Source organism: Panthera tigris, chromosome D2 (genome assembly GCF_018350195.1).
Source record: "Panthera tigris isolate Pti1 chromosome D2, P.tigris_Pti1_mat1.1, whole genome shotgun sequence".
In the NCBI taxonomy this organism is placed as follows: Eukaryota; Metazoa; Chordata; class Mammalia; order Carnivora; family Felidae; genus Panthera; species Panthera tigris.
In genome coordinates, this window is record NC_056670.1 from 77833947 (window position 1) to 77858457 (window position 24511).

The 24511-nt window shown below is 40.9% G+C and overlaps 2 protein-coding genes across 8 annotated transcripts in view; one reads left to right on the forward strand and one right to left on the reverse strand.

The window, feature by feature from the left end:
* PSTK (phosphoseryl-tRNA kinase) lies at positions 1-16194 on the forward strand. 4 transcript variants are annotated; one of them, XM_042960942.1, is made up of 6 exons: positions 1-691; positions 2755-3046; positions 3280-3478; positions 5067-5142; positions 5638-5731; positions 15763-16194. In XM_042960942.1, exons 1-6 carry the CDS (start codon positions 476-478, stop codon positions 15975-15977), a joined length of 1092 nt encoding a protein of 363 aa, XP_042816876.1. In that variant the 5' UTR covers positions 1-475; the 3' UTR covers positions 15978-16194. The 4 variants fall into 4 exon arrangements, with proteins under 4 accessions (XP_042816876.1, XP_042816877.1, XP_007073844.2 ...); XM_042960943.1 differs by lacking the exon at positions 15763-16194 and adding an exon at positions 10740-10826; XM_007073782.3 differs by lacking the exon at positions 15763-16194 and adding an exon at positions 8907-9175.
* Positions 10304-24511, reverse strand: part of IKZF5 (IKAROS family zinc finger 5) — a 23819-nt gene continuing 9611 nt past the window's right edge. For 3 of the 4 annotated variants that reach the window (XM_042960940.1, XM_007073774.3, XM_007073775.3), the window contains 3 exons: positions 17115-17321; positions 14942-15124; positions 10304-13723 (listed from right to left, as the gene is read on the reverse strand). In XM_042960940.1, coding sequence (XP_042816874.1) covers positions 12780-13723; positions 14942-15124; positions 17115-17247 — 1260 coding nt within the window. In that variant the 5' untranslated portion in view covers positions 17248-17321 and the 3' untranslated portion in view covers positions 10304-12779. Of the gene's footprint in view, positions 13724-14941; positions 15125-17114; positions 17322-24511 lie in introns of those variants that run through there. The other variant, XM_042960941.1, reaches the window with a different exon arrangement.

The window sequence follows — 24511 nt, forward strand, 5'->3', positions numbered from 1 at the left end:
GAGGGGCAGAGGAGCGCGGCCGTGGGACTGTCAGCTTCGCCTGCTATGCTGACCTCCAGCACTTGACCTTTCAAAGACCGCTGGAGAAAGACGCCCAAAGCTTCTTCCGGGATCTTCCAGGGCCCGGTACTTGGTCGTAGCAAGACCGAGGCGCAATTCCTAGTGGCTTGCAAGTTTCCAGCGGGGAGGACAAATCTAACTGAACACTGAGGCCACCTCTCTGACCCTTTGGGAAATGGCCGGAGGTTAGGAAACGCATCACCGCGGCCTGCCGAGCCCAGAGGACTCGCCTCACAAACGGGAGCCCTCGCAAACAGGCGGGCCGCGCACGGTGCCAGGATCGGAAGACCCGCCGGGTGCCCCCTCCCGGCCCCAGGCGGCGCGGCGCGGCAGGGCTGTGGGAGACTGCGCGTGCGCGCTGGGCGGCCGGTTCCGGAGACGACGTCCCCGGCCGCCTCCCGTCTCCCGCGACAGCATGAAGACCGCCGAGGACGCCAGAGGAGTGCATGGCGAGGGGCCGCGGAGGCTAGGCCTCTGCCTCCTCTGCGGCCTGCCCGCGGCAGGAAAATCGACCTTCGCGCGGGCCCTAAGCCCCCGGTTACGGCAGGAGCAGGGCTGGGCGGTCGGCGTGGTCGCCTATGATGACGTCATGCCGGACGCGTTCCTCGAGGAGGCGAGCGCGCGGCCGTTGGTGAGTACGGAGGGGGCGGGGCCTAGCCTGTGGTCGCAGAAGGAAATAGAGGGGCTCCACCTACATGCTGGACTGCCCCTTGGGTGGGAGGTGCGGCCCTGACGGAGGGGGGAGACTGGAGTTCGAGAGAAGTGGAGTTGGTTTAACGTAGAATGTGTCGACTCCGTCTTAGAAGGATTCGTCGCAGAGATTTATGTGTATATTTGGGGCCTGTACGGATTGTGTATTGGATACAGTGAGTCTTAAGACGGCGTTAGGTTTTGTCGGCGTGCAGGATGGTACCCTCCCGCCCCCCAGCCCCACCCCCACCCCCATAGACAAGTATGCTTTTGAAAAGTCCTTTAGGAAGATCGTACTTAGGAGAGGGACAGAATCTCTTAAAAACTTCACAGCCAGTTTAACGTCCGGCCACCGGTGAATCCTTGTGGGTCTTCAAGTTTACACAGTTGGGAACTTTTTTTTTTTTTTTTTAAGATAAAGGATACAAAATTATGAATAACAAAATTACTAGGTTCCCTCCCATGACAATAGAAAGCTGTACAGATGAAGGGGCTGGTGTCTGAAGCTCTCTCTTCACTCATTTCCGGGTAAATCTGCCTCTGCCAGCATTAGGAAAAGACGGCTGTTTCTCAGGTGACCACCAGATGAAGTAATGGGCTTGTGTTTAGGCACCTACTTACATATAGGTACTTATAGATTCTCTTGAAGCCTTCAAATCACACTCTGTGCAGCGAGATGCGTCCCCTTGGAGAAGCACAAGAAAAGTGCGACCTCTGGGGAAGAGTGGATTCATATCTCCCATCTCGTTCTCCCTAGACTAAATACTCTTGGACAGATTCAGAAAAATTGAGATAGATTTGTCGTTCAGTACCTGTGTGTAGGTGGAGGCATCTAAATAAAATACGATTATGATGTGAGTCCACTCTCCAGTACGTTCGGTGGCTGGCAACTGTATGTATTGTGTCCCGTTCTTGTTCTAATTGTGAGATGACTACAGTATCAAGTCCCTGGCAGCACTAGATTTAGTTGGATGATAGTATTTTCGCCACTTGAGTGAAAGCTGAAAGTTGGCGAGATGTATGGTTGTATTTACTGGGCCGTTTCCTCACTTTTATCGTTACAGTTTTTCCACTCCTCCCTGTAGACGGAGACTGTGGGACTCAACTAGTCACCATGAGTAGGAAATCTCACCTTTTAGGAAGTGATCGTGTTTTCCTTCTCCGTAGGTTTAGCTGATGTATTTGTTGTATGTGCTGTAATGTCAGTGGTGTGGTAAGGCATGGACAGGCAGGAGAGGGACCCTTATCTCCTGTTCCTATGTTTTCTCTCCAGACTGGACCTGCTCTCCACAGTCCTTGAGTGGCACAAGATTACCTATGTTCTCAAGTTACTTATTCTCTTCCCTTCAGTCTAGCTTTCCCCATCCCATTCCAACTCTGTTGTGAGCCTCAAGGCTTTTCACCCTGACCCAGGCGCCTTTCGGCAGATCTTTTCTGTCCACAACTTTTCTCATCTCAAGGGCAAACCAGCGTTGCTTTGTCTAAGCCAATTTTATTTTGTCAGGATATGGATTTTGGCTCATTTCTCTTGGATGGTAACAGCTTTTCATTCTTCCATTTATTTACTCATTCAGTCATTTTCTGTACTGGAGTACCTCTTACGTGCCTGACCGTCTGCTGGAGGCCAGTTAGCCCATGGACTATTGGTTGAGCGGAGAGTTAGAGATGTGCAAACAAATGCCTAAATAGTGTAAGCCCCGTTAGGGTGGAGACCCCGTCTGTGCAAAGCAGGAGGTCGTGTAGGCAAGGGAGGGTCTGAGCTGCCTCCTGCGTGGATGTGTCTGTGGAGACTTCAGAGGACTATCCTCAGTGAGTAGGAGTTTCTGGGCAGAGGAAACAGGATATCGGAAGACCTAGGAGGCAAGGTGAAACGAGTTGTGCTCAGAGAATTCCACATGGTTTGGCTCTGTGAGCTGAGATGTTCACGTGGGGTGGAAGGCGATAAGCGGGAGCACCCTATTGACCAAAGCCCAATATAAATTGTGATTTTTCCCTCTTTTGTAGCCATCCCAATGGAAGGTGCTTCGACAGGAACTGTTGAAGTACCTAGAATACTTCTTGTTGGCTGTCATTAACGGGTGTCAGATGTCTACCCCACCCAACAGGACTGAAGCCATGTGGGAGGATTTTATAACCTGCTTAAAGGACCAAGATCTGATATCTTCTGCTGCACCGGAGGCCCAGTCTTGCTATCTCTTAACAAAGACTGCTGTTTCTAGACCTTTGTTTTTGATTTTAGATGACAACTTTTATTATCAAAGTATGAGATATGAAGTCTACCAACTGGCTCGGAAATGTAATTAAAACATTTTTTTTTCTTACACACACACACTTGTTTGTCCATCAAAATCACGACTGCTTTTAGTGAGAATTGAATTGGATCAGGAAGTTAGTACAGATTTACTTAATTTTCAAAGCTAGATGTTCAGTATTTTCCTGCCACAGCTGGGATAATTTGCCTGATTTGTTTATTTTGCATTTTGGAAAAAATAGTGCACCACTGATTTCACGGTTTCACATTGCTTTCAGATTCATTAGGCTTTTGCCAGCTTTTTTTAGATTGTTCCCTGGAGACCTGTTTACAGAGGAACGGCCAGAGACCCCAGGCGCTGCCTGCTGAGACCATCCACCTGATGGGAAGAAAGCTGGAAAAGCCCAACCCCGAGAAAAATGCTTGGGAACACAACAGCCTCACAATTGAGAGTTCAGAATGTTCTTCCGAAGCCAGGTATCCTACGCAAAGCTGACCTTAGCTGGGTGCCTCCCTGAGGGAGCACTGTGCCTTGGCTTTACCCAGGTCCACTCGGTTAACCTTTACACAAGCATGGAGATTGCTCTCTCTCCTCTCTAGAGAAGAGGCAACTGAGTGAGAAAGTTAGTTTGCCCAGAGTCCCCGAGCTCGTGGTAGCTCAGATGTGAACCCAAGTTTGCTGGCGCACATGTGCTCTTGTTAAGACTATGTTCTCCCAGGGGCGCCTGGGTGGCTCAGTCGGTTAAGCATCTGACCCCTGGTTTCAGGATCTCACAGCTTGGGAGTTCCAGCCCCAACGTCGGGCTCTGTGCTGACAGTGCAGAGCCTGCTTGAGATCCTCTCTCTCTCTCTCTCTCTCTCTCTCTCTCTCTCTCTCAAGATACATAAATAAACTTTAAAAAAAAAAAAGACTATGTTCTCCCAGAGATCAGAGCAGGGAATGCAGAGTTGGACACATCTTTGAAACTCTTGCCACAGTAGCACAGTCTAAATAGGTTGCCCAGTAATTTTCTCACAGAAAGAAAGAGAGTGGAAGTGGTCTGGAGTCCTAATTTTGCCTCAGACCCCCCTACAGTTACACCACCGCGTATATGTGATGCCTGTGGGCTGCGGTGCTAATGCTTTCGTCTGTGATCTATGTCTTGAGAGTTCTACAGCCGCACATTTCTAATGGAATTTTCGCAGATGATGGAAATGTACTACATTTGTACTGTCCAGTGTAGCAGCTGCTGGCCACATGTGACTATTGAGCACTTGAAATATAGCCGGTGCATCTGGCGGCCTGAATTTTAAATTTTATTTTAATTACTGTAAACTTAAATAGCCTCATGTGGCTAGTGGCTATTTTCTCAGACAGCACAGTTCTAGAGCTATTTTGCCCTCATTTTCTTAGCTCCTGCCTAACTGTTGTCCACAGGGGACCAGCAGTTTTTAAATGGCTGATTTTTAAAATTCACTTTGTTTTCACTTATCCACTTGTCACTGTCTGAAATTATACATTTTTGCTGATTTAATTATCTGTCTCCTAATAGAGATGATGTAACCACTGCTGGATTTAGAAAGCGTAGGGATCTTGCTGTACCCCCAACTTATAGCACATAGTTTCACATACATAGTAGTAAATGAATGAATGGATTCTACCTGAACCCTCCATGGCCCCTTGACCAGCGAGGAACTTTGCTAATCCCCATCCAGTAAATAAGAAGCCAGAAAGAAGTCCCTTCTTTAGGAAATAAAGTAGAGTTATAGTAGCCTAAAATTTGGCACTTAATAAGGGAAAAGAGAGGATTTCTTTTCAAAGCTTATTGAAATGAGTCTTAGAAAATTAATATTTTTTAAATAAGGGGATTCTTTTGCCTTATAATTTGTTTTCAGCTTCTCCATTTGGATTTTGTAAGTAGAAGGTAGCTTCCAAATCTTTTCATTTTTTACCCCTTTGGCTTAGGATCCTTTGGATTATAGCATGTTTATTCCTCTAGAATTCAATTCAGTATTCATAAACACAGGTTCTTTTTAAAAAAGATATTTGATAGAAGGATTCATTTTATCTCACCTTCTCTTCTAGCCTGAAGTTGACCGATTTATTGCTTACTGCTTTGGAAAATCCAGTAAAATATATTGAGGACAATGTGGAACAAAAGGTAAATCTTCCAGTATAGATTTGGTATAAATGGCAAGGTACAACTGTTTGAAGGAAGGTCTTTCTGAGCTGAATGTAAAAAAAAATAAGAGTAAAATGTGAAAAATGCCTTTGTCACCGCCTTGGCATCTCAGCAGCACTCTACTTATGACAACTGGCTGCAGTGGCATCCTGGTGGCCGCGTGCAGCAGCTGGTCAAAGCCGACTGTCACATTTTCCGAAATGTTAGAGCCTGTTAACATATGTTGGTGTTGGTAGCTTGGGACGGACAAGGACAGGAGCACTTGCACCGCACATAGTGACAAACGCTGTAGACGGAGAGCCCATTATTGGACAGATTGTCAGCCCCCGTCATCTAGATGGGATCTCGGGAGGGACAGCTGGAACAGAAAAGCCACCGTAACTTTCCTTGTAGTCTCATCAGAAACACATCACAGTTTAGCCACCTCTTTTATAAAACTACCTAACTTCCAGTAACGACGTCTGTGTTGCATAGGAAGCAGACAGAATCATTTGTTCAACCAACCTTCTTCATCAAGCCGATCAGATGCTCCGAAGGATTGTCTCTCAGACGATGAAGGAAGCAAAAGGTATGTTGAGCAGTTGTGTGGGGTTTAGTTGATACAACTCTCCTGCTGTTTTGTTCCCTTGGGTAGTTGGTTAGCTTTCCGTCACAACGTTGACATTGTTTTTAGTTTCACTATGCAACTGGATTATATAAAACTAAAAATTCTACCCCCCAGAACAGGGTATTCATCCATCCAATACATTTTTATTGAGTGGCTACTCTGTACTAGGCTTTATTCTAGATACTGGGGTGTCAGCAGGGAGCAGAACATTACTTCAAGGAAACAGACAAATACATGAGTCTCTGCTGGTGCCCTGAAGAAAAATAAAGTAGGGTAAGGCAGTGGAGGGTGATGGGAGAGCTTCTTTTAAAAACTGTTTTTTAATGTTTTTTTGTTTTGTTTTTATTTATTTTTGAGACAGAGAGAGACAGAGCATGAGCCGGGGAGGGGGAGAGAGAGGGAGACACAGAATCCGAAGCAGGCTCCAGGCTCTGAGCTGTCAGCACAGAGCCCAACGCGGGGCTTGAACTCACGAACCGCGAGATCATGACCTGAGCCGAAGTCGGACGCTCAACCGACTGAGCCACCCAGGCACCCGGGAGAGCTTCTTTTAAAGGGTAATCAGGAAGGCTTCTCAGAGGTGATATTTAAGCAGAGATATGAATAATGGAAAGAGTCAGCATGCAGATAGCTGGAGATAGATCATTCCACGCAGTGGACACGGGTGCAGAAACCCCAAGGTGAAGTTATTTGGTAGGTCTTAGAGCAGAAAAGAGGCCACTGAATCGGGTGAAATAAGGAATGGGGAGAGGTGGTCAGGGGCCACATGTCCAGTCAGCAAGCTCAGTGGATTGTCAGTCTGAACTTAGATGGCATGTGTGGTCGTTTTATAAAATAACTCCTTTAGGGGTGCCTGGATGGCTCGGTTGGTTAAGCGTCCGACTCTTGATTTTGGCTCGGGTCATGATCTCATGATTCATGGGATCAAGACGCGTGTCAGGCTCTGTGATGACGGTGCAAAGCCTGCTTGGGATTCTCTTTCCCTCTCTCTCTGTCCTTCCCCTCTGTTGTTCTCTGTGTCTCAAAATAAATGAACATTAAAAAAAATTACTCCTTTCGCTTTTAAATATTGAACTCTACGCTATATTTAAAATCTGACTTAAAAACTAATAGCCTACCGTTTCTTTAGCTTTTACATGCTAAGTGCCTTATACATACTGTTTCCAGTCTTGACAGCCTCATGAGGTAGGTGTAATTTTACAAATGGGGAAATGAAGGTTCTGAGAGGATCAAGTAACTTACCCAAGGCTGAACAGCTACTAGATACGTGGCCAACCTGGGTTCAGAGTCAAGTCTGACTCTAGTTTATGTTTTCTCTTACACTCCCTGCATCATTGGCATCTATTCTTAACACCTTCACAACAGTTTCTTGGAAAAAGAAACAATACACTAACCATATGGTGTGTTTCATACTTTTTTTTTTTTTAACCACGATCCAGAAGCAGATTTTGTCTTGTACCCGAGACTGTAGCTCAGTACACGAACACACACGTGCATAGCAACAAGTTTCACAGAACCCTCACGTTCGGTGAGCTCTTCTATGATCTTTTTGATTCCATTTTAGATAAACACAGCTTGCAACCTGCATCTCACTTGTAGGTTATAATCCAGAGTTTGAAAAACACGGGCCTGGAACAGAAACAGCAGCGTAATTAGAATAGAAACAAAAATAGTTGCAAATAGTTGCAGGAGCTGGGGCTCAATCATTTGCCTGCCTTGTCTTCTGTATAAAATGAAGAGAAGGGGAGGAGGTAGGATTACGCTCAAATCACTCTTGACTTATTTCCCACCCGTTAAAAAAAACCTTTTTTTTTTTTTGGTGAGGGAGGTGGTCGTAGCTTCTAGATCTATGCTTAAATGAAATCAGAAATTCATTTCTCCTACCACCAAGAAAATGAAAAGACAACCCACAGATCAGGAGAAAATCCTCGCAAATCATCTATCTCATAAGGGACTTGCATCCAAAACAGATAAAGGACTCTTACCACTCAATAATAAAGGTAACCCGATTTGAAAAACGGGCAAAGGATCTGAATAGACACTTCCCCAGGGAAGATCCACAAGTGGCCCACAACCACAAGAAGACACACTTGACGTCATTAGTCATCAGGGAAACGCAAACCAAAACCGTGAGCGGCCACTGCACCCACTCACTAGGCCAGCCAGAATCAGAAAGTCCAAGAGGCGGTGAGCACGTGGGGAAATCCGAACCCTCGTCCGCTGCTGGTGGGAATGGGAAGCAGTGCAGCTGCTTTGGCAAACAACCGAGCACGTCCTGCAGCGAGTAAGTGTAGTCACCACGGGACCCAGCAATTGCACTGCCAGGAAAGAGAAGTGAAAACGTATGTTCATATAAAAATGTGAACACAAATGTTTGCGTCAGCATTATTCATCGGAGCCAGGATGAGCCTTGAAAATGTTAGACTAAGTGAAAGAAGCCATCACAGACGGCCACGTGCTGCTGGAGTTCAGTCGTGTGAGAGATCCAGAAGGGAGAAATCTAGAGGCACAGAACCCAACGTGGGACTCTATCTCCTGAACCTCGAGATCATGACCTGAGCCGAGACCAGGAGTCAGACACTTAACCGACTGAGCCACCCAGGTGCCCCCTGAGTTGGAGTCTAAATTAATAAAGGGTATACAGTATGCAAATTTATTTCAATAAAGCTGTTTAATAATAAAAATCTAGTTCCTCAGTCACATTACCCACGTGGCTAGTGGCTGCTGTATTGAAGAGGGCAGATCCAGGACATTTCCATCATTGTAGGAAGTTATATGTTGGACATCTGCTCTAGAGACTATTTACAACAGTTTCAACCACACTGTCATTTCCTATTCCTGCTGTTTTTGCCTTACTACCTGTTAGCTCAAGAACATTCTAAACCAACCATCTTGTCAACAACAACAAAAAATCCCCTTCAGGCTTATCTTTTCTGCTCATGCATCTCATACCAAGTTATTTAAAAGATTTGTTATCAGTCAGTGTGACCTTTTGTCTACATAGTACACCAACTCAACTGTGATTAACAAAATCTGATCAGTTTGTCAGAAGTATTCAAATTAATTTCCTATGTTGTTAGACAGCGTGGCCTGATTTAATTTATACAAATAATTTGAGAATGTCTTTTCATTTTAGAGGAACGAGTGCTTCCTTTCAACTTGAAGCTTCTAGCAGAAGAACTCAACAAGCTCAAAGCAGAGTTTTTGGAAGACCTAAGACAAGGAAACAAAAAGTACCTGTGCTTTCCAGAAACCATCAGTGTATCAGACGCTATTGCTTTTTTTCATCATGAGAAAGATAATATTGTCCAGAAATATTTTTCAAAGCATTAAAACTTTTGAACTTACAATCAAATATCCAATTTTGGTTGAGTTTGCAAAATAAAACCATTTTGCATTACTGGATATTTTCTAGGCCAGTGGTGTGAATTGCCAGACTTGTTTAAAAAAAAAAAAAAAGTCCATTCTAAAGATCCATTTGTCATAACAGAAACTACTTCAGTTGGTGGCTTGTCAGATGTGACATGGACAGTTGAGTATTGGCAGCAGGCTTCCTCATTTATGTGCCAGAACCCTTAGGGTAGGGCTGGTGTCTTCGAAGGAGGAAGACAGGAGTCTTCGTCAGTAAGGCAGAGAAGGAAGAAGACAAGATGTGGATACATGGAGCTGTTTTTGTTTTTAACTCATGTGACAGATCTTCTCATGGGTAAGGCATTCTACAAATTCAAACCAATGTAGCCATAACCCCCACCCCTTTTTTTAATTAACAGTTTACATACGGGAAAATTACTAAAAAACTAACTGGACCCTAGTTTTCAAAGAAGAAAAATCGAGATCAATAGAAGTGTTATTTTTTTATTCATGTATTACAAAAGCAAAGCTTAATTCACAATATGAACTACAGACTAGATATGGTTATTTCAGCATCAAACTGCTCTCTGGAATCCCTAAACAATGTAGTGTTTTGCAACCATACTCAGGTTTTATGTTTTGCATATAAAATATGTTCGTTACATCAAAGTACATATGAACAAAAACAAGTTGTAGAAATCATAATCCCTCTAATACTATTTAATGAAAAAGTCCTTAGCAGGGAATTTCTTTAAAAATAATACATCCACTTGATAAATATCTTTGTAAAACTTAAAATGAAGTTTATCTCAACATTTTTAAAGGGATATCCCCTTTGTCAAACAATTCTGCAGATAAATGGCAAACACTTATTTCTAAAATGAAATAGCAGTGGCAAATATTCAAAGTAAAAGTCTAGCCTTTACTTGAATTTCAGGAAGTTGTAGCTACATACTAGATTAGTAAAATCTGAAACGAAATTATTCCCTGTTAATCTCTTCACAGTTTCTTAAAAAAATATTAGTGGAGATAAATTATCTATGAACTTTAAAAATCTAAACTTATGTTCACTGAACAAAAATAAATTTAGTTTCAGAGCATTGCCTGTTCACAGCAAAGTACTATAAATAGTTCATGTTCAACTTTTCCTAGCAGCTCATTTCTATAAAATATTTGATTAAAAATAAAATGGGAGAAACATATTCAACACTTAATGGAAGATAGTATCATCTTTCCATGTATAAAATTTAACTCAGAAAATTTAAATAAAATCCTAAATCTTTTTAAAAAATACAATACTAAAAACGTTTCTAAGGTAGATTTGATTCAAAAACTTTAGTGCATTTAGAATTAATTGTAGCGCTCAAGCACTGACGCCTTTGGAACACGGACTGTGCTCTTTTAAGTCTTAGGAAAATTCGATTTCTAATTCTAGTTTATAATTATGAAAAAAAAAAGATATTCTCTGTTTAAATTAAAATGTACCTTCAAAACATCTATCTTTAGTTGTCAGAAAAAAGTGTGTGTCACTATTGGGCCCAGAATATAGAGTTAATAAACTGGTTTTAATGAGAGTCCTTCCTCTTTCTTTAATGAAATCTCTCATTTTCTATCTTAGAGTATTGCTTTCGTTTGAATTGCAAAAGCTTCCAAATGACGGCAACCTGTTTCTCCTGGCAATAAAAAAATACTGGAGCCAAGTCAGATTTGGAAATGGTTGCATGAAAGTGGATCTGAGCAGTGAGTGAGTGAAGCTACAAGAGAAATACAATCGTAGATGGCACAAGCCTCAGATCTGACAAGGAAGAGAGTTATTGACAGTTTGGACAGACTCCTTGCTGCTCTCTCAACAATGCTGCTGAGATTAGTTTCAATTGGACATTAAACCACAAGAACTCCTTTTACTGTCTTTCTAGCATTTGGAAGGGAGGGCAGAAGATCCATTACGTTGGCACTTGGGAGTTCTGGGGACATACACTGTCCGTGTTTCCCTTTTAGTTACTATAGATGAGCTGAGGTCTTTTTTGCTTAATAAATGCTTAGTAGTTAGGATATTCTCCTTAAGAAGCCAATTAGTAACACTTTGTAAGATCTGAACCAAATTAAAAAATCAAACTTTTGCAAAGTACACAGAAACCAGCAGTTAGTAACAATATATTTTATTGACCAAGCCCTCTTCAGAGTAAGCTAGTTATTACACAATATAAAAACAATAGCCTCCTATTCAAAATTATTCTAGATTTAGCAAGTCTTATTTTTGTAAACAAATTAAATACCACATTTAACTGCATCTTCTATCTATTTTCCTACTTTTTGTACCCTTTCCTACTAAGGCGGCGATTCAGTCTCCGTATAGTTTTGTCACTGTACATGAAAAACTGGCAGGACCTGCAAATAAGCATTACAACTTGAATTCACAGCAAATCTTTTAAGTGGCCAATTCTGAAGGAAAAACCAGAATTTGCTCTGCATACACGTTCTCATTTTTTTAAGTATTACTTCACCACCACATTTTCCCATGTGTTACTATACCACCTCTTCTCAGAAATTATGGACGATGAATGGACAGAGGGCAGGAAATGGACATTTCAGAGATTCTGTGTGTGTGTGTGTGTGTGTGTGTGTGTGTGCGCGCGCGCGCGCCCGTGTGCATGTGTGTAAAGGACTGCATTTCCGAGGAGTGAGATGGATAAATTCCACTGTACCTCTTTGGTCATCAAAGGAATAGAAGGAATAACAGAGTCTCAGTATACTTATCAACCTTGCCTGACAATAATGACGTCAGAATGGAGAATTTAAATGAAAGGTTCAAATTAAAAGAAACAAAAAGGCATCTTTACAGATAATCCTCTTATATTTCTAACACTCTCCTGTATTTTCCTGTGGCTTTTACAATAAACCAGCATAAAAAGATAGGTGTTTAAACTGGAAATGGAATAAACAGGTATTTTAAATATTAAGCCCATTTTCAACTTAAGTTTCATTTCTTTTCAGAACTTTTACCTCATGTTTTTATAGCTTTAATTTGAAAGGAATGCACTATTACATTTCCCCTTATGGAAAACAAAATCTACACAAAGTAGTTCTGTGATTATCAGTTGAAACGAAAGCGCGGCTTCAACTTGAGCAATGTGAACTAAACAGCATGTCAGTTAAGAGTGTTGTTAAAGGCAATTCCTCTCCGAAAACACTGAAATAAGCTGTTAATAGACTTTGGAAGAGGTGGTAATTTTACCATGCTGATTCATGGCAGAAATTACCTAGCTGCAATGTGTATGTTGAAATACCAAGAGTAGCAATAAGCTTTGAAGATTTTATGGACCATAAATATGGGAAATTTAAATGAATACCTGTTAGGATTATGACTGCACTCCAATTCTCAAATGTCTAAATGAAACGAGAAAATAGACCCCAATGTGTCTAACTGTTCTAATACATAAGTGACCCTCACCAGATTTTTATGGGGAGAAGAAAAAAAAAAAAGGAGAAAGTTTTGTTTCCACTGTCAAACTTACATTCTATAAATATGTAGATAGACTTTAAATTAGCAGACATCTTATTAGGAATGACCCCACCCCCAGAAAAACAAAAACGACAATAGACAAAACTATAAAACACAAAGGTAAAACCAAGGAAAGCATAATGTGATTATTTTCAATCAGTGTTGATTATGTTGTCCCCTTGCAAAATGACAGGCAAAATCATACTTGTTTTTACATTTGCAGCCACATATGTTACACTGGAAAGGATTTTCGTACCCATGACATCCCATATGAATAGTGTAAAGGATGTTGTCGGCGAAGTACATATCACAGTGCTGGCAGTGGTGCAGGAGCTGAGGGTCCTGGACCGGCAGCGTGGGAGCCGGAGTGCTCGGCTGGCTGTTCCCTAGGCTGGGGGTACTGGTGTGGGCACTCGGTTCGCTGCTCGGACCTGCCACCGGACTGTAGTTCCTCTGACTGTGGGGCGGCCGAGGCTCAGGGCTCGTGGGGGAGGAGCTCTGAGGAATACTCGCGGACACGGCGGCAACGACCGCTTGGGCAGAGGGCTGCTGCATCATGAAAGGCTTCTCGTCGGGGCAGGGGACTACGTCGGGGGAGGCGGGGTTTTGGTTCTCCGGCGGTAAACTGGACAACTGTCCTGCCAGAGTCGAGAGCTGATTTAAAGGGTTGTCAACCATGAGTTCTTGTGGGTCCCTTGGCAGGCCACCCGTTGGTGCGGTTTTTGCCATACTTTCATACGAGTCGGTCTGGATATTTGGGATTTCATGGGTAAAGTCGTTAAGGTAGTCTGGCTTCTGAACCACCATGGAAGGTGGACTTAAGTTGATTAGTGCTCTTCTGCTATAGCCCAGATTGCTTGTTTTCTTCTGTAAAACTCCCCACATTTTCTTGCTGCTTAAGGAAGACCTAGTACCTTTAATTGGTACCATTTTATGCTTGCGCCTTCGATGATGGGACAGGTTACTTCGATCACTGCAGCGGAAGGAACATAATTCACATTTGTATGGTTTTTCTCCTGTATGGGAACGCATGTGGGCTTCCAGATGGCGCTCGTAAGCAGATGCGAATGGACATAAGTGACACCTATGAGGTTTCTCACCTGTTTAAAAAGAAAAATGGGGGAGAAACTGCAAAGGTAGCTCATTTGTGGAGAGTTTCATGTTTTGTCCGTTCATTACATTTAGAAATTGTTCACGTTTCTTTGCAAAGAAACCTGTACACTTAAATAAAGCTTAAGAACTCTTCAGCCACAATTTGAGACATAGAGAGCCATTCTCTTAGTCAATATCATGTAAAAGTTGTTATGGCTTCAGCTGGCATTTTGGGAAAGAAGAGCAAAACTGACAGTACCCTGTATAACAGTGACTTTACCGAAAGTATGCCTCAGTTACATGTTTATGTACACACCTGTACACGAGCACTTCTCCATACATATTCATACACATACACACACATACCCCTTCCTCAGAAAAAAAATACAAAAAGCCTTTCTAAAAAGTCCTTCTATTAAATAGAAAGCTCAAAATGGAAATGAGTTTCCTAGTCCAAGTATGAGTTATGCAAAGTGTCCCTTCAAAATGGCCAGTGCTTTACCTCTACCTTCCTCCTCCTCCTCTTCAGCTGCCAGAGGGGACAATTTGAGTTAGTGCCCTTAGCTGGAAATGGTGTAAAATAAATATCTGGAATATGAGATTTGGAGTCATTAATTTAACAAATTAAGTACTGAATACTCACTATGTGTCAGCTGCTCTTTTAGGCTCTGTGGGCACCAAGAGGGCCCTGCCACAAACCCTGTCCTCAGAAGGGGTCTAGGTCAGCCCCACATAGCATGAGAAACCACAGGCACACAGCTGGGACACCTGACCAGGGCTTGCCCAGGGCAGGAACAGCTAGGAGGGTTTCTCAGGAAGTGGGGTGGCTACAGCAAGCCCTGCAGATTAGCAATGTAGTCTGTGACTGTATAAATGCCTTGTCCCTGGTCGGCAACTGAAACATACTAAGGATGAAGATAAAAACATTTTATCACTTCACATACCATCAGCATTAACCTGCCCAGCCTGAGAAGCAGATAAATGTTGAGAGATTACTTGGAACACGAAGAAAGATGGCTAAGGAAGGGGAAGCTCTAGAAGGGGCCTTACTTCCTCTCATTATGCTATTGTTTTGAAAAAATAGAGTAACTTCTCCATTTATCCATACCTTGTTATCAGCCATCAATGTTAAACTATTAGAACTATTTATAGGATGCATCAACCTGCCTTCCTTGGCCCCTCTCCCACCCCCAAACAAATGCCTTCTCCAGCTGTTTCTCCGTTACCTGTGTGGATTCTAATGTGTTCAATAAGCCGGGCTGTTCCTTTGCTGGCATAGCTGCAGTACCGACACTTGAGCTTCCCGTCAAAGGTCCTTTCAAACCCGTCTACTAACATTCCTGAGTTTTCATCCAGAGAAACTTCAACAGATGGGTGATCGAGTCCATTTTGATCACCATCTGTTCCAGCTATAAACAAAGTATAGCAAAAGAAATTATGCATCTCCGAATCAACTCAATTTAGCATTTTGGTTTTGAGTGGTAAAAAAATCATAAATTGATAGTTAATTTAGCACAAAAGCTAAACTCGTAAGCTACAGACTTTCACTTTCTGAACTGAGGTTAATTTCACACAAAAGCAGTATCCTGTTTTTGAGAACCTTTCATAGGGGGATCTCAAATTACTTACACATACATTTTATCAGTCCTCCACATGCTTCTGAAGAAGAGAGCTGGGTATTATCCTAATGTGACAGGTGAGGAGACAGAGGGGAGGGAGTAAGGAGTATTGGCAGTTACACACGTTTAAGATTCTAGCCACTTCTACAAATATTATAACTGGCAGTCACGGTAATCTCCCCAATCCTAACTCTATTTACTGTAGTCTAAAGCAATTAATGTTGAGTTTTGCACTGTTCCACCTGGTTTATGCACATGTTCTAGAGGCTGGGATGCATTTAGGATCTTAACATTCTAAATAAGCACATAAAGGAAGATAGTCTATCTGATACCTCTGAATGTTAGAACTGCAAGAATTTGAAAGCTAAAAGGTACTGTCTGGCCCTTTGTTTTTAATTTGATCCGACTACTTCTTTGTATCTATAAAGAAACCGAAGGGGCAAGTGCTCCTAATCAGGAAGACCAGCAAGCAGTGGGGACTACAAGCCTTTCTCTTGGATCCCAGTCCAGGAACCTATACACTCAAGTGTCAGAAGGGACATTTTTGGTGCTGCAACTTCATGGGAATAGCAGTACTATTTGTGTGAACACATCAAGCCACCTCCTCCACTGTTTCCTCCCTGCTTCACCAGGAGAAAAGTGATCTTGCTGGTCGGTGAAAACCCAATATCCAACAGTGCCACGGCATGGGAGGGACAAGGCTGTGTCCCCCTCTCCGATTTCTCTCTCGAGCCGGTGACTCCAAAGATTTAATGTGCATGTATATGAATCACATGAGTAGCTTTTAAAAATACAGACTGATTCAGTAGATCTGCACTGGGAACTGACATTTTACACTTCTGACAAGCTCCCAGATGATGCCTGGCCACTGCTGTTGGCCCCTGGACTACAGGCCACAGACCATCTTCATCAGGGGTCAGCAAACCTCCCATAAGGATCAGAGAGTAAATACTTTGTGGCTTTATGGGCCACATGTTCTCTATCACAACTACTCAACTCTGCTGTTATAGCACAAAAACAGCTATAGAAAACATGTAAACAAGCAAATATAGCTCTGTTTCGATCAAATGTTACTTACGGATGCTGATGTCTGAATTTCATATAATTTGCACATTTAGTATTGTTTTGGTTCCCCCCCACCACCATTTTAAAATCTAGAAATCTCTCTTAGTTTGCAAGTCATATAAAAACAGTTAGCAGTCCAGGTGGGGTCTGTGAGCTGTGGTTTGCTGACCCCTGAGCTACGTTCAGAAATAAATTCCAGTGTGTTTGGTAGGCAAACAAGATAAAGTATGTCTGTAACAGGCCCAAATGGGTTGCTTTCTCTATTCCAGTTTGCTGTCTAAATGGGTAAACATTGTCAGCGCTTTCTTCATTTTAAGAGAGAAAAAACAGAAACCCCCATCATGTCTCTGGTCTAATCCAGATTTCCTAATGGCCAAATCCTTTGTGTAGTGAAGCTGATGTTCGACCCCCTTGGGTTCCTTGTGTCGACAGTTAGCTACTAGAACTTATAAGATGGGAAGGATATTTGGAACTCCTAACCTTCCAATGAGACCATAATGCCTCTCCAGACCATGTTAGGCCCTTGGGGAAGCCTCATTCTCCCTCAACAAAAATCGGACATGTAAAGAGGAAAACAAATTGTACTGTATCTTTCTAAGTAAAGATGGAATGATTCACGTTAGTCAATAGTGGTCTTCATCATATGCATAGCTATATACAAACATTAACATATTTATGAAAAGTGAATTAATTAATAGTATTAAGATGAGTCTACCTCCCTGAAGAGCCTCTGCTTCTTTATCACCACTAACTGATCCAGAAATCATATTCACATGATGAGTCTGTTGAGTCAGATATTCCTGGAAATCTTTCACGAAGTCCAAAGGCTCTGGTTTCTTTTCACCCATCTTTACTTTTTTCTTTTTCTTTCTTTCTTTTTTTATTTATTTTTATTTTTTTGAAGTTTACAGTTCGTTTATGCCTAGGGGGAAAAAAAGTGAAATAATTTCACACTATTTAGTGAGATCCAATATGTATTAAAACAGTGACAAAGATTACTATGTTCAAGGAACTAAACAAAGCTACAAAGAACACAGTGCCTGCCTTTTAATATCTTACTATTTTCTTGGTGAACTAGATAAGACATACAGAAAATGTTGAATATTTAATATATTTAATATTTAAATAAACTAGGATTCAAACTTAGTCTTAAAGAATGGAATGAAATTACAAAGACAGAAAATAAGAGAAAATAAGTCCAGATGAAAGAAACAGGCACATCAGCAGGATTATCAATGGAGACAGTAAAAAAAAAAACCAAGTGGCTCAATCAAGGCCAGAGAGAATTTTCTGGATGATGGACATATTACATATCTGCATTCCCCAATACAGTTGCTACCAGCCACACACAGCGATGAGTACTTAAAGTGTGGTGAATACAAATGACCTGAGTTTTTAATTTTATTTAATTAATTTAAACTGAAATAGCTACATATGGCTAGTGACTATCATTTTGGACAGTAAAGGCTCTCAAATCACAGGGTTCACATGGATGAATACTCTAGAAATAAAGGTGATCTAGAACAAGGGGTGGTAAACCTTTTCCATAAAAAGGCAAGACAGTAAGTATTTTAGGCTTTGTAGGTCATAAGGTTTCTGTCTCAACTACTTAACTGTCATTATAGCTGAAAGCGGCCATAAAAAACATGTGAATAAATTGAGTATGGCTGTGTTCCAAAATAAAGCTTTATAGAGGCAGGCCTTAAGCCAGGTTTGGCCTACATGCCATAATTTCCCTGACCCCTGCCCTAGAAATCCAAATCCCCACCTCTGCCGCTACCCATCATGCTATGAGAATGGAGGGAAAAAATTAAGAAAGAAAACAAAAAATCTGATGCTCATGTAGAGGGAAAGTATCATATAAGATTTTGTAACCACAAACTAAACCAATCCTCACATAGGTATAATTATGGCCCAAATTCAGAAATCAAATAATGAAAAAGTTTTCTAGTAAAAACACGATAACGAAGTCTAGCACCTAGGAGACAAAAGTCTTTTCTTCCAGGAAAAATATTTTTATGCAAATGTCTAAGGTCTTGTTAAATACATCTTCTGCTAAATTTTTTTCCTCATTAAATATTCCAACTATTTAATGAGTTATTTCTATCTAAAAACACTCATCTTTGAAAGCCAGATGATTCATTCAGTAGAATGAATCTAAAGATTAGTCACTTCTCAATATGTAAGTTTAACATCTTCTCAAAGCCCGGCATACACACAGAAGAGCACATAAATCCTAAGGGTAGAGCTCAATGAATTGTCATACGCTGAATGCATCCATGAAGTCAGCATCCACGTGGAGAAACAGAAGGCCACCCGCATCCTGGTAGCACCCCGGCACACCTTCCTGTGCTGGTCCCTGAGCCCCAGCAAGGACCCTGCGACCTCTGAAATTGCTATGGCACAGGGTTTGCATATATCAGCTTTAGATGGTGCAAAATGGTTTTTCAAAGTGCTTAAACCAGTTTACACTCTCACCAGCAGTGAACAAGAGCTCTCTTGCTCTACATCCCTGCCAACACACAGGTATTTATTGCTTTTTTCATTGTAGCCATTCCAGTGCATATATGGTGGTATTACACTGGTTTTAATTTCTATCCCTTGGGGGCGCCTGGGTGGCTCAGTCGGTTAAGCGTCCGACTTCAGCTCAGGTCACGATCTCACGGTCTGTGAGTTCGAGCCCCGCGTCGGGCTCTGGGCTGATGGCCCAGAGCCTGGAGCCTGCTTCCGATTCTGTGTTTCCCTCTCTCTCTGCCCCTCCCCCGTTCATGCTGTGTCTCTCTGTCTCAAAAATAAATAAAAACGTTAAAAAAAAATTAAAAAAAATAATAATTTCTATCCCTTGATGATTAATGAAGTTGTGTACTTTTTATGTTAATTAGCCATGAAGACACCCTCTATTTTCATACCCAGTGAGATAGCTTTCAAGTCTTTTGCTTATTTTTCTAATAGGTAAGAGTTCTTTGTAATATTCTGGATATGAGCTCTTTATTGGATATGAGGATTTCAAGCGTCTTCTCTCACTGTTTGCCTTTTCACTTTCCTAAAGATAACCTCATGAACACAAGTTCTTAATACAGTCCAACTTCCCCATTTCTTTCCTTCACATTTAGAGTTGTGTCCTTACCAATATCTTACTTGAGGATGTTCTTCTGTAGTTTCTTCTAAAAACTTTACTAGTTTTTTTTTTTTTTACCTTTCATATTTCATCTAGAATTTGTGTATGTATAGTGTGAGGTAAAGAGTCAAAATATACTTTTTTCCCAAAGAGATGTCCTAGCAACACACATTTCATAGACTAGCCTTTCTCCACTAGATTCTATTATCACCTTTCTAAATCAGGTGATTATATATATGTGGCTCTATTTCTGGATTCTCTATTCTGTTTCACTGGTCTATTTTTGTCTATGCTCACACTAACACCACGCGGCCTTTTTCTTTTTTTTTTTTTTTAACAATTTTTATTTTCTTTTGAAAGTTAGTGATGCGTGGGCAGAGTCTACACATACGTATTTGCATTTGGCTGATGAAAAGAAAAGTTTCAAGAAAGTGCACAAGAAATAAAGGGTGCCAAGCACAGATGGCAACCACATTAAGAACTAAACAAACAAACCTACTCCAGTGTGATTCAAACTGCAGTGGTGGACGGGACCTTCAAATCCATAGAATCTTAAGAGCTGGAAGAAAGTTTAGAAATCGAGGCCTCCCCCTCCTCCTTCATGATATAATCCCCCCTCTATGATCTTATGACCAGCTAGATCCTCTTCATTACATCCCTAGTCAGCAATTCTCTTCTCCCCCCTATAGCTAACATGTCTGCTGAACTCAGTCATCCCTTAAATGGCATGATAATTTTTTTGATTCCTTCTGAATTTTTTCTAGGTGTCACAAATTATGATATCCACTCCTGGCATGAGATATCAGAGAATCTTCTAAGGATGGAAGGAGCAGGGGGCATGTAAACAACCTCCTTTGACTGCTATTTAGATGTTTCAAAGAGCTAAATATTTCAAAAGTTATTTCAACCAAATGGAGATTTACACAATACATGTATGTCTCCAAACAGTTTTTTTTTTAACTAAGTGGGATTTTTAGTAGATATTCTGATAGTTTTACTATATTAGGTATTTATACACACACACATATTTTTAGTGATTCATCACTTACATATAACACCCAGCACTCATCCCAACAAGTGTCCTCCTTAATACCCCTTGCCCCTTTAGCCCATCCCCTCACCCAACACTCCCAACAACACTGTTCTCTGTATTTAAAAGTCTCTTATGGTTTGTCTCTCTGTTTTTATATTGTTTTTGCGTCCTCTCCCTTATGTTCATCTATTTTGTATCTTAAATTTCATGAGTGAAATTTGTCTGAATATTTGTCTGACTTACTTCATTTAGCATAATATACTCTAGTTCTATTCACGTTGTTGCAAATTGGAAGATTTCATTCTTTTTGATTGCTGAGTGAGATTCCATTGTATATATACCACATCTTCTTTATCTTCAGTCGATGGACAATTGGGCTCTTTCCATACTTTGGCTATTGTTGATAGTGCTGCTATAAACATTGGAGTGCATGTGCCCCTCTGAATCAGCACTCCTGTATCCTTTGGATAAACACCTAGTAGTGCAATTGCTGGGTCGTGGGGTAGATCTATTTTTAATTTTTTGAGGAACTCCATACTGTCTTTTGGAGTGGCTGCACCCGTCTGCATTCCCACCAGCAGTGCAAAAGGGTTCCTCTTTCTCCACATCCTCACCAACATGTTGTTGCCTGAGTTAATTTTAGCCATTCTGACAGGTGTGAGGTGGTATCTCGTTGTGGTTTTGATTTTTATTTTCCTGATGAATGATGTTGAGCATCTCTTCACGTGTCTGTTAGCCATCTGGATGTCTTCTTTGGAAAAGTGTCTATTTATGTCTTTTGCCCATTTCTTCATTGGATTATTTGTTTTTGGGGTGTTGAGTTTGGTTAGGTTCTTTATAGATTTTGGATACTAACCCTTCATCTGATATGTCATTTGCAAATATCTTCTCCCATTCCGTAGGTTACTTTTGCTGTTTCCTTCACTGTGCAGAAGCTTTTTATTTTGATGAGGTCCCAATAGTTCATGTTTGCTTTTGTTTCCCTTGCCTCCAAAGACATGTTGAGTGAGTTGCTACAGCTGAGGTTGAAAAGGTTGTTGCCTGTTTTCTCCTGTAGGATTTTGATGGATTCCTGTCTTATGTTTAGGTCTTTCATCCATTTTGAGTTTACTTTTGTGTATGGTGTGAGATAGTGGTCCAGGTTCATTCTTCTGCATGTCACTGTCCAGTTTTCCCACCACCATTTGCTGAAGAGACTTTTTTTTTTCCATTGGATATTCTTTCCTGCTTTGTCAAAGATTAGTTGGCCATACATTTGTGGGTCCATTTCTAGGTTCTCTATTCTGTTCCAGTGATCTATGTGTCTGTTTTTGTGCCAGTACCATACTGTCTTGATAATTACAGCTTTGTAATACAGCCTGAAGTCCAGAATTGTGATGCCTCCAGCTTTGGTTTCCTTTTTCAGGATTGCTTTGGCTTACTGGAGTCTTTTCTGGTTCCATACAAATTTTAGGACTGTGTGTTCTAGCTCTGTGAAATGCGGGTGTTATTTCGATAGGGACTGCACTGAATATGTAGATTGCTTTGGGTTGTATCAACATTTTAACAACATTTGTTCTTCTGATCCATGAGCATGGAATGTTTTTTCCATTTCTTTGTGTCCTTTTCCATTTCTTTCATAAGCTTTCTATAGTTTTCAGCGTATACGTTTTTCACCTCTTTGGTTAGGTTTATCCCTAGGTATTTTATGGTTTTTGGTGCAATTGTAAATGAGACTGATTCCTTGGTTTCTCTTTCTGCTGCTCCATCATTGGTGTATAGAAATGCAACCGATTCTACACATTGATTTGAATCAGTTCCAGCAGGCTTTTGGTGAGTCTTTTGGGTTATCCACATAGAGTGTCATGCCATCTATGAAGAGTTAGTTTAACTTCTGCCTTGCCAATTTGTATGCCTTTTATTTTTTTGTGTTTTCTGATTACTGAGGCTAGGACTTCCAAAACTATGTTGAATAACAGTGATGAGAGTGGATATCGACTTTAGATCGTGTTCTTGACTTTAGAGGGAAAGCTCTCAGTTTTTCCCCATTGAGAATGATATTCATGGTGGGTCTTTCATATATGGCTTTTATGATCTTGAAGTCTGATCCTTCCTTCTATCCCTACTTTCTGGAAGGTTTTATCAAGAACGATGCTGTATTTTGTCAGATGCTTTTTCAGCATCTATTGAGACAATCATGTGGTTCTTATCCTTTCATCACAATGTGATGGATCACATTGATTGATTTGTGGATACTGAACCAACCCTGCATCCCAGGAATAAATTCCAGCCGATCATGGTGAATAATTCTTTTAATGTATTGTTGGATCACGTTTGCTAGTATTATTGAGAATTTTCCCATCCATGTTCATCAGGGAAATTGGGTCTGTAGTTCTCCTTTTTAGTGGGGTCTTTGGTCTAGTTTGGTTTGAAATCAAGGTAATGCTGGCCTCATAGAATGAGTTTGGAAGTTTTCCCTCCATTTCTATTTTTTGGAACTGCTTCAAAAGAACAGATGTTAAATCTTGTTTAAATGTTTGGTGGAATTCCCCTGGAAAGTCATCTAGCCCTGGACTCTTGTTTGTTGGGAGATTTTTGATTACTAATTTGATTTCTTTACTGGTTATAGGTCTGTTCAAATTTTCTACTCCTTGTTTCAGTTTTGGTAGTTTGGATGTTTCTAGGAATTTGTCCATTTCTTCCAGATTGCCCAATCTGGTGGCATATGGTTGCTCATAATATTCTATTATTGTTTGCATTTCTGCAGTATTAGTTGTGATCTCTCCTCTTTCATTTGTGATTTTATTTATTTGGGTCCTTTCCTTTTTCTTTTTGAACAATCTGGCCAGGGTTTATCAATTTTGTTAATTCTTTCAAAGAACCAGCTCCTGGTTTCATTGACCTGTTCTACTGTGTGTTTTTTTTTTTTTTTAATTTCAATATTATTGATTTATGCTCTATTCTTTATTATTTCCCATCTTCTGGTTTTGGGCTTTATTTGCAGTTCTTTTTCCAGCTCTTGTAAGTGAAGGCTAGGTTGTATATTTGAGACCTTTCTTCCTTCCTTGGGAAGGCCTGGATTCCTATATACTTCCCTCTTATGACCACCTTTGCTGCATCCCAGACGTTTTGCGCTGTCATGTTTTCATCTCCACTGGCTTCCATGTACTTTTGAATTTCCTCATTAATTTCTTGGTTAACCCATTCATTCTTTAGTAGGGTGTTCTTTAATCTCCAAGTATTTATGGTCTTTCCAAATTTTTTCTTGTAGTTGACTTCAAGTTTCATAGCATTTTGGTTTAAAAATATGCACAGTATGACCTCTATCTTTTTGTACTTGTTGAGGGCTATTTGTGTCCCAGTATGTGATCTATTCTGGAGAATGTTCCAGGTGCACTCAAGAAAAATGTGTATTCTACTGCTTTAGGATGAAATGTTCTGAATATATTTGTTAAGTCCATCCAGTCCAGTGTATCATTCAAAGCTAGTTTCCTTGTTGATTTTCTGCTTAGCTGATCTGTCCATTGTTGTAAGTGGGGTGCTGAAGTCCCCTACTATTATGGTATTATCACCAATGAGTTTCTTTATGTTTGTGGTTAATTGATTTATATATTTGGGTGCTTCCACATTGGGGACATAAATATTTACAACTGTTAGATCTTTTTGGTGGATAGGCCCCCTTAACTGTGATATAATGCCCTTCTTCATCTCTTGTTACAGTCTCTATTTTATTTTAAAATCTAGTTTCTCTGATATAAGTATGGTTACTCCAGCTTTCTTTTGAACACCATTAGCATGACAGATGATTCTCCATCCCCTTACTTTTAATCTGCAGATGTCTTTAGTTCTAAAATGGGTCTCTTTTAAGCTGCATATAGATGGGACTTGTTTTCTTACCATTGTGATACCCTATGTCTTTTGATTGGAGTTTTTAGTCCATTGACATTTAGAGTGAGTAGTGAATAAATTCAGTACCACCGTG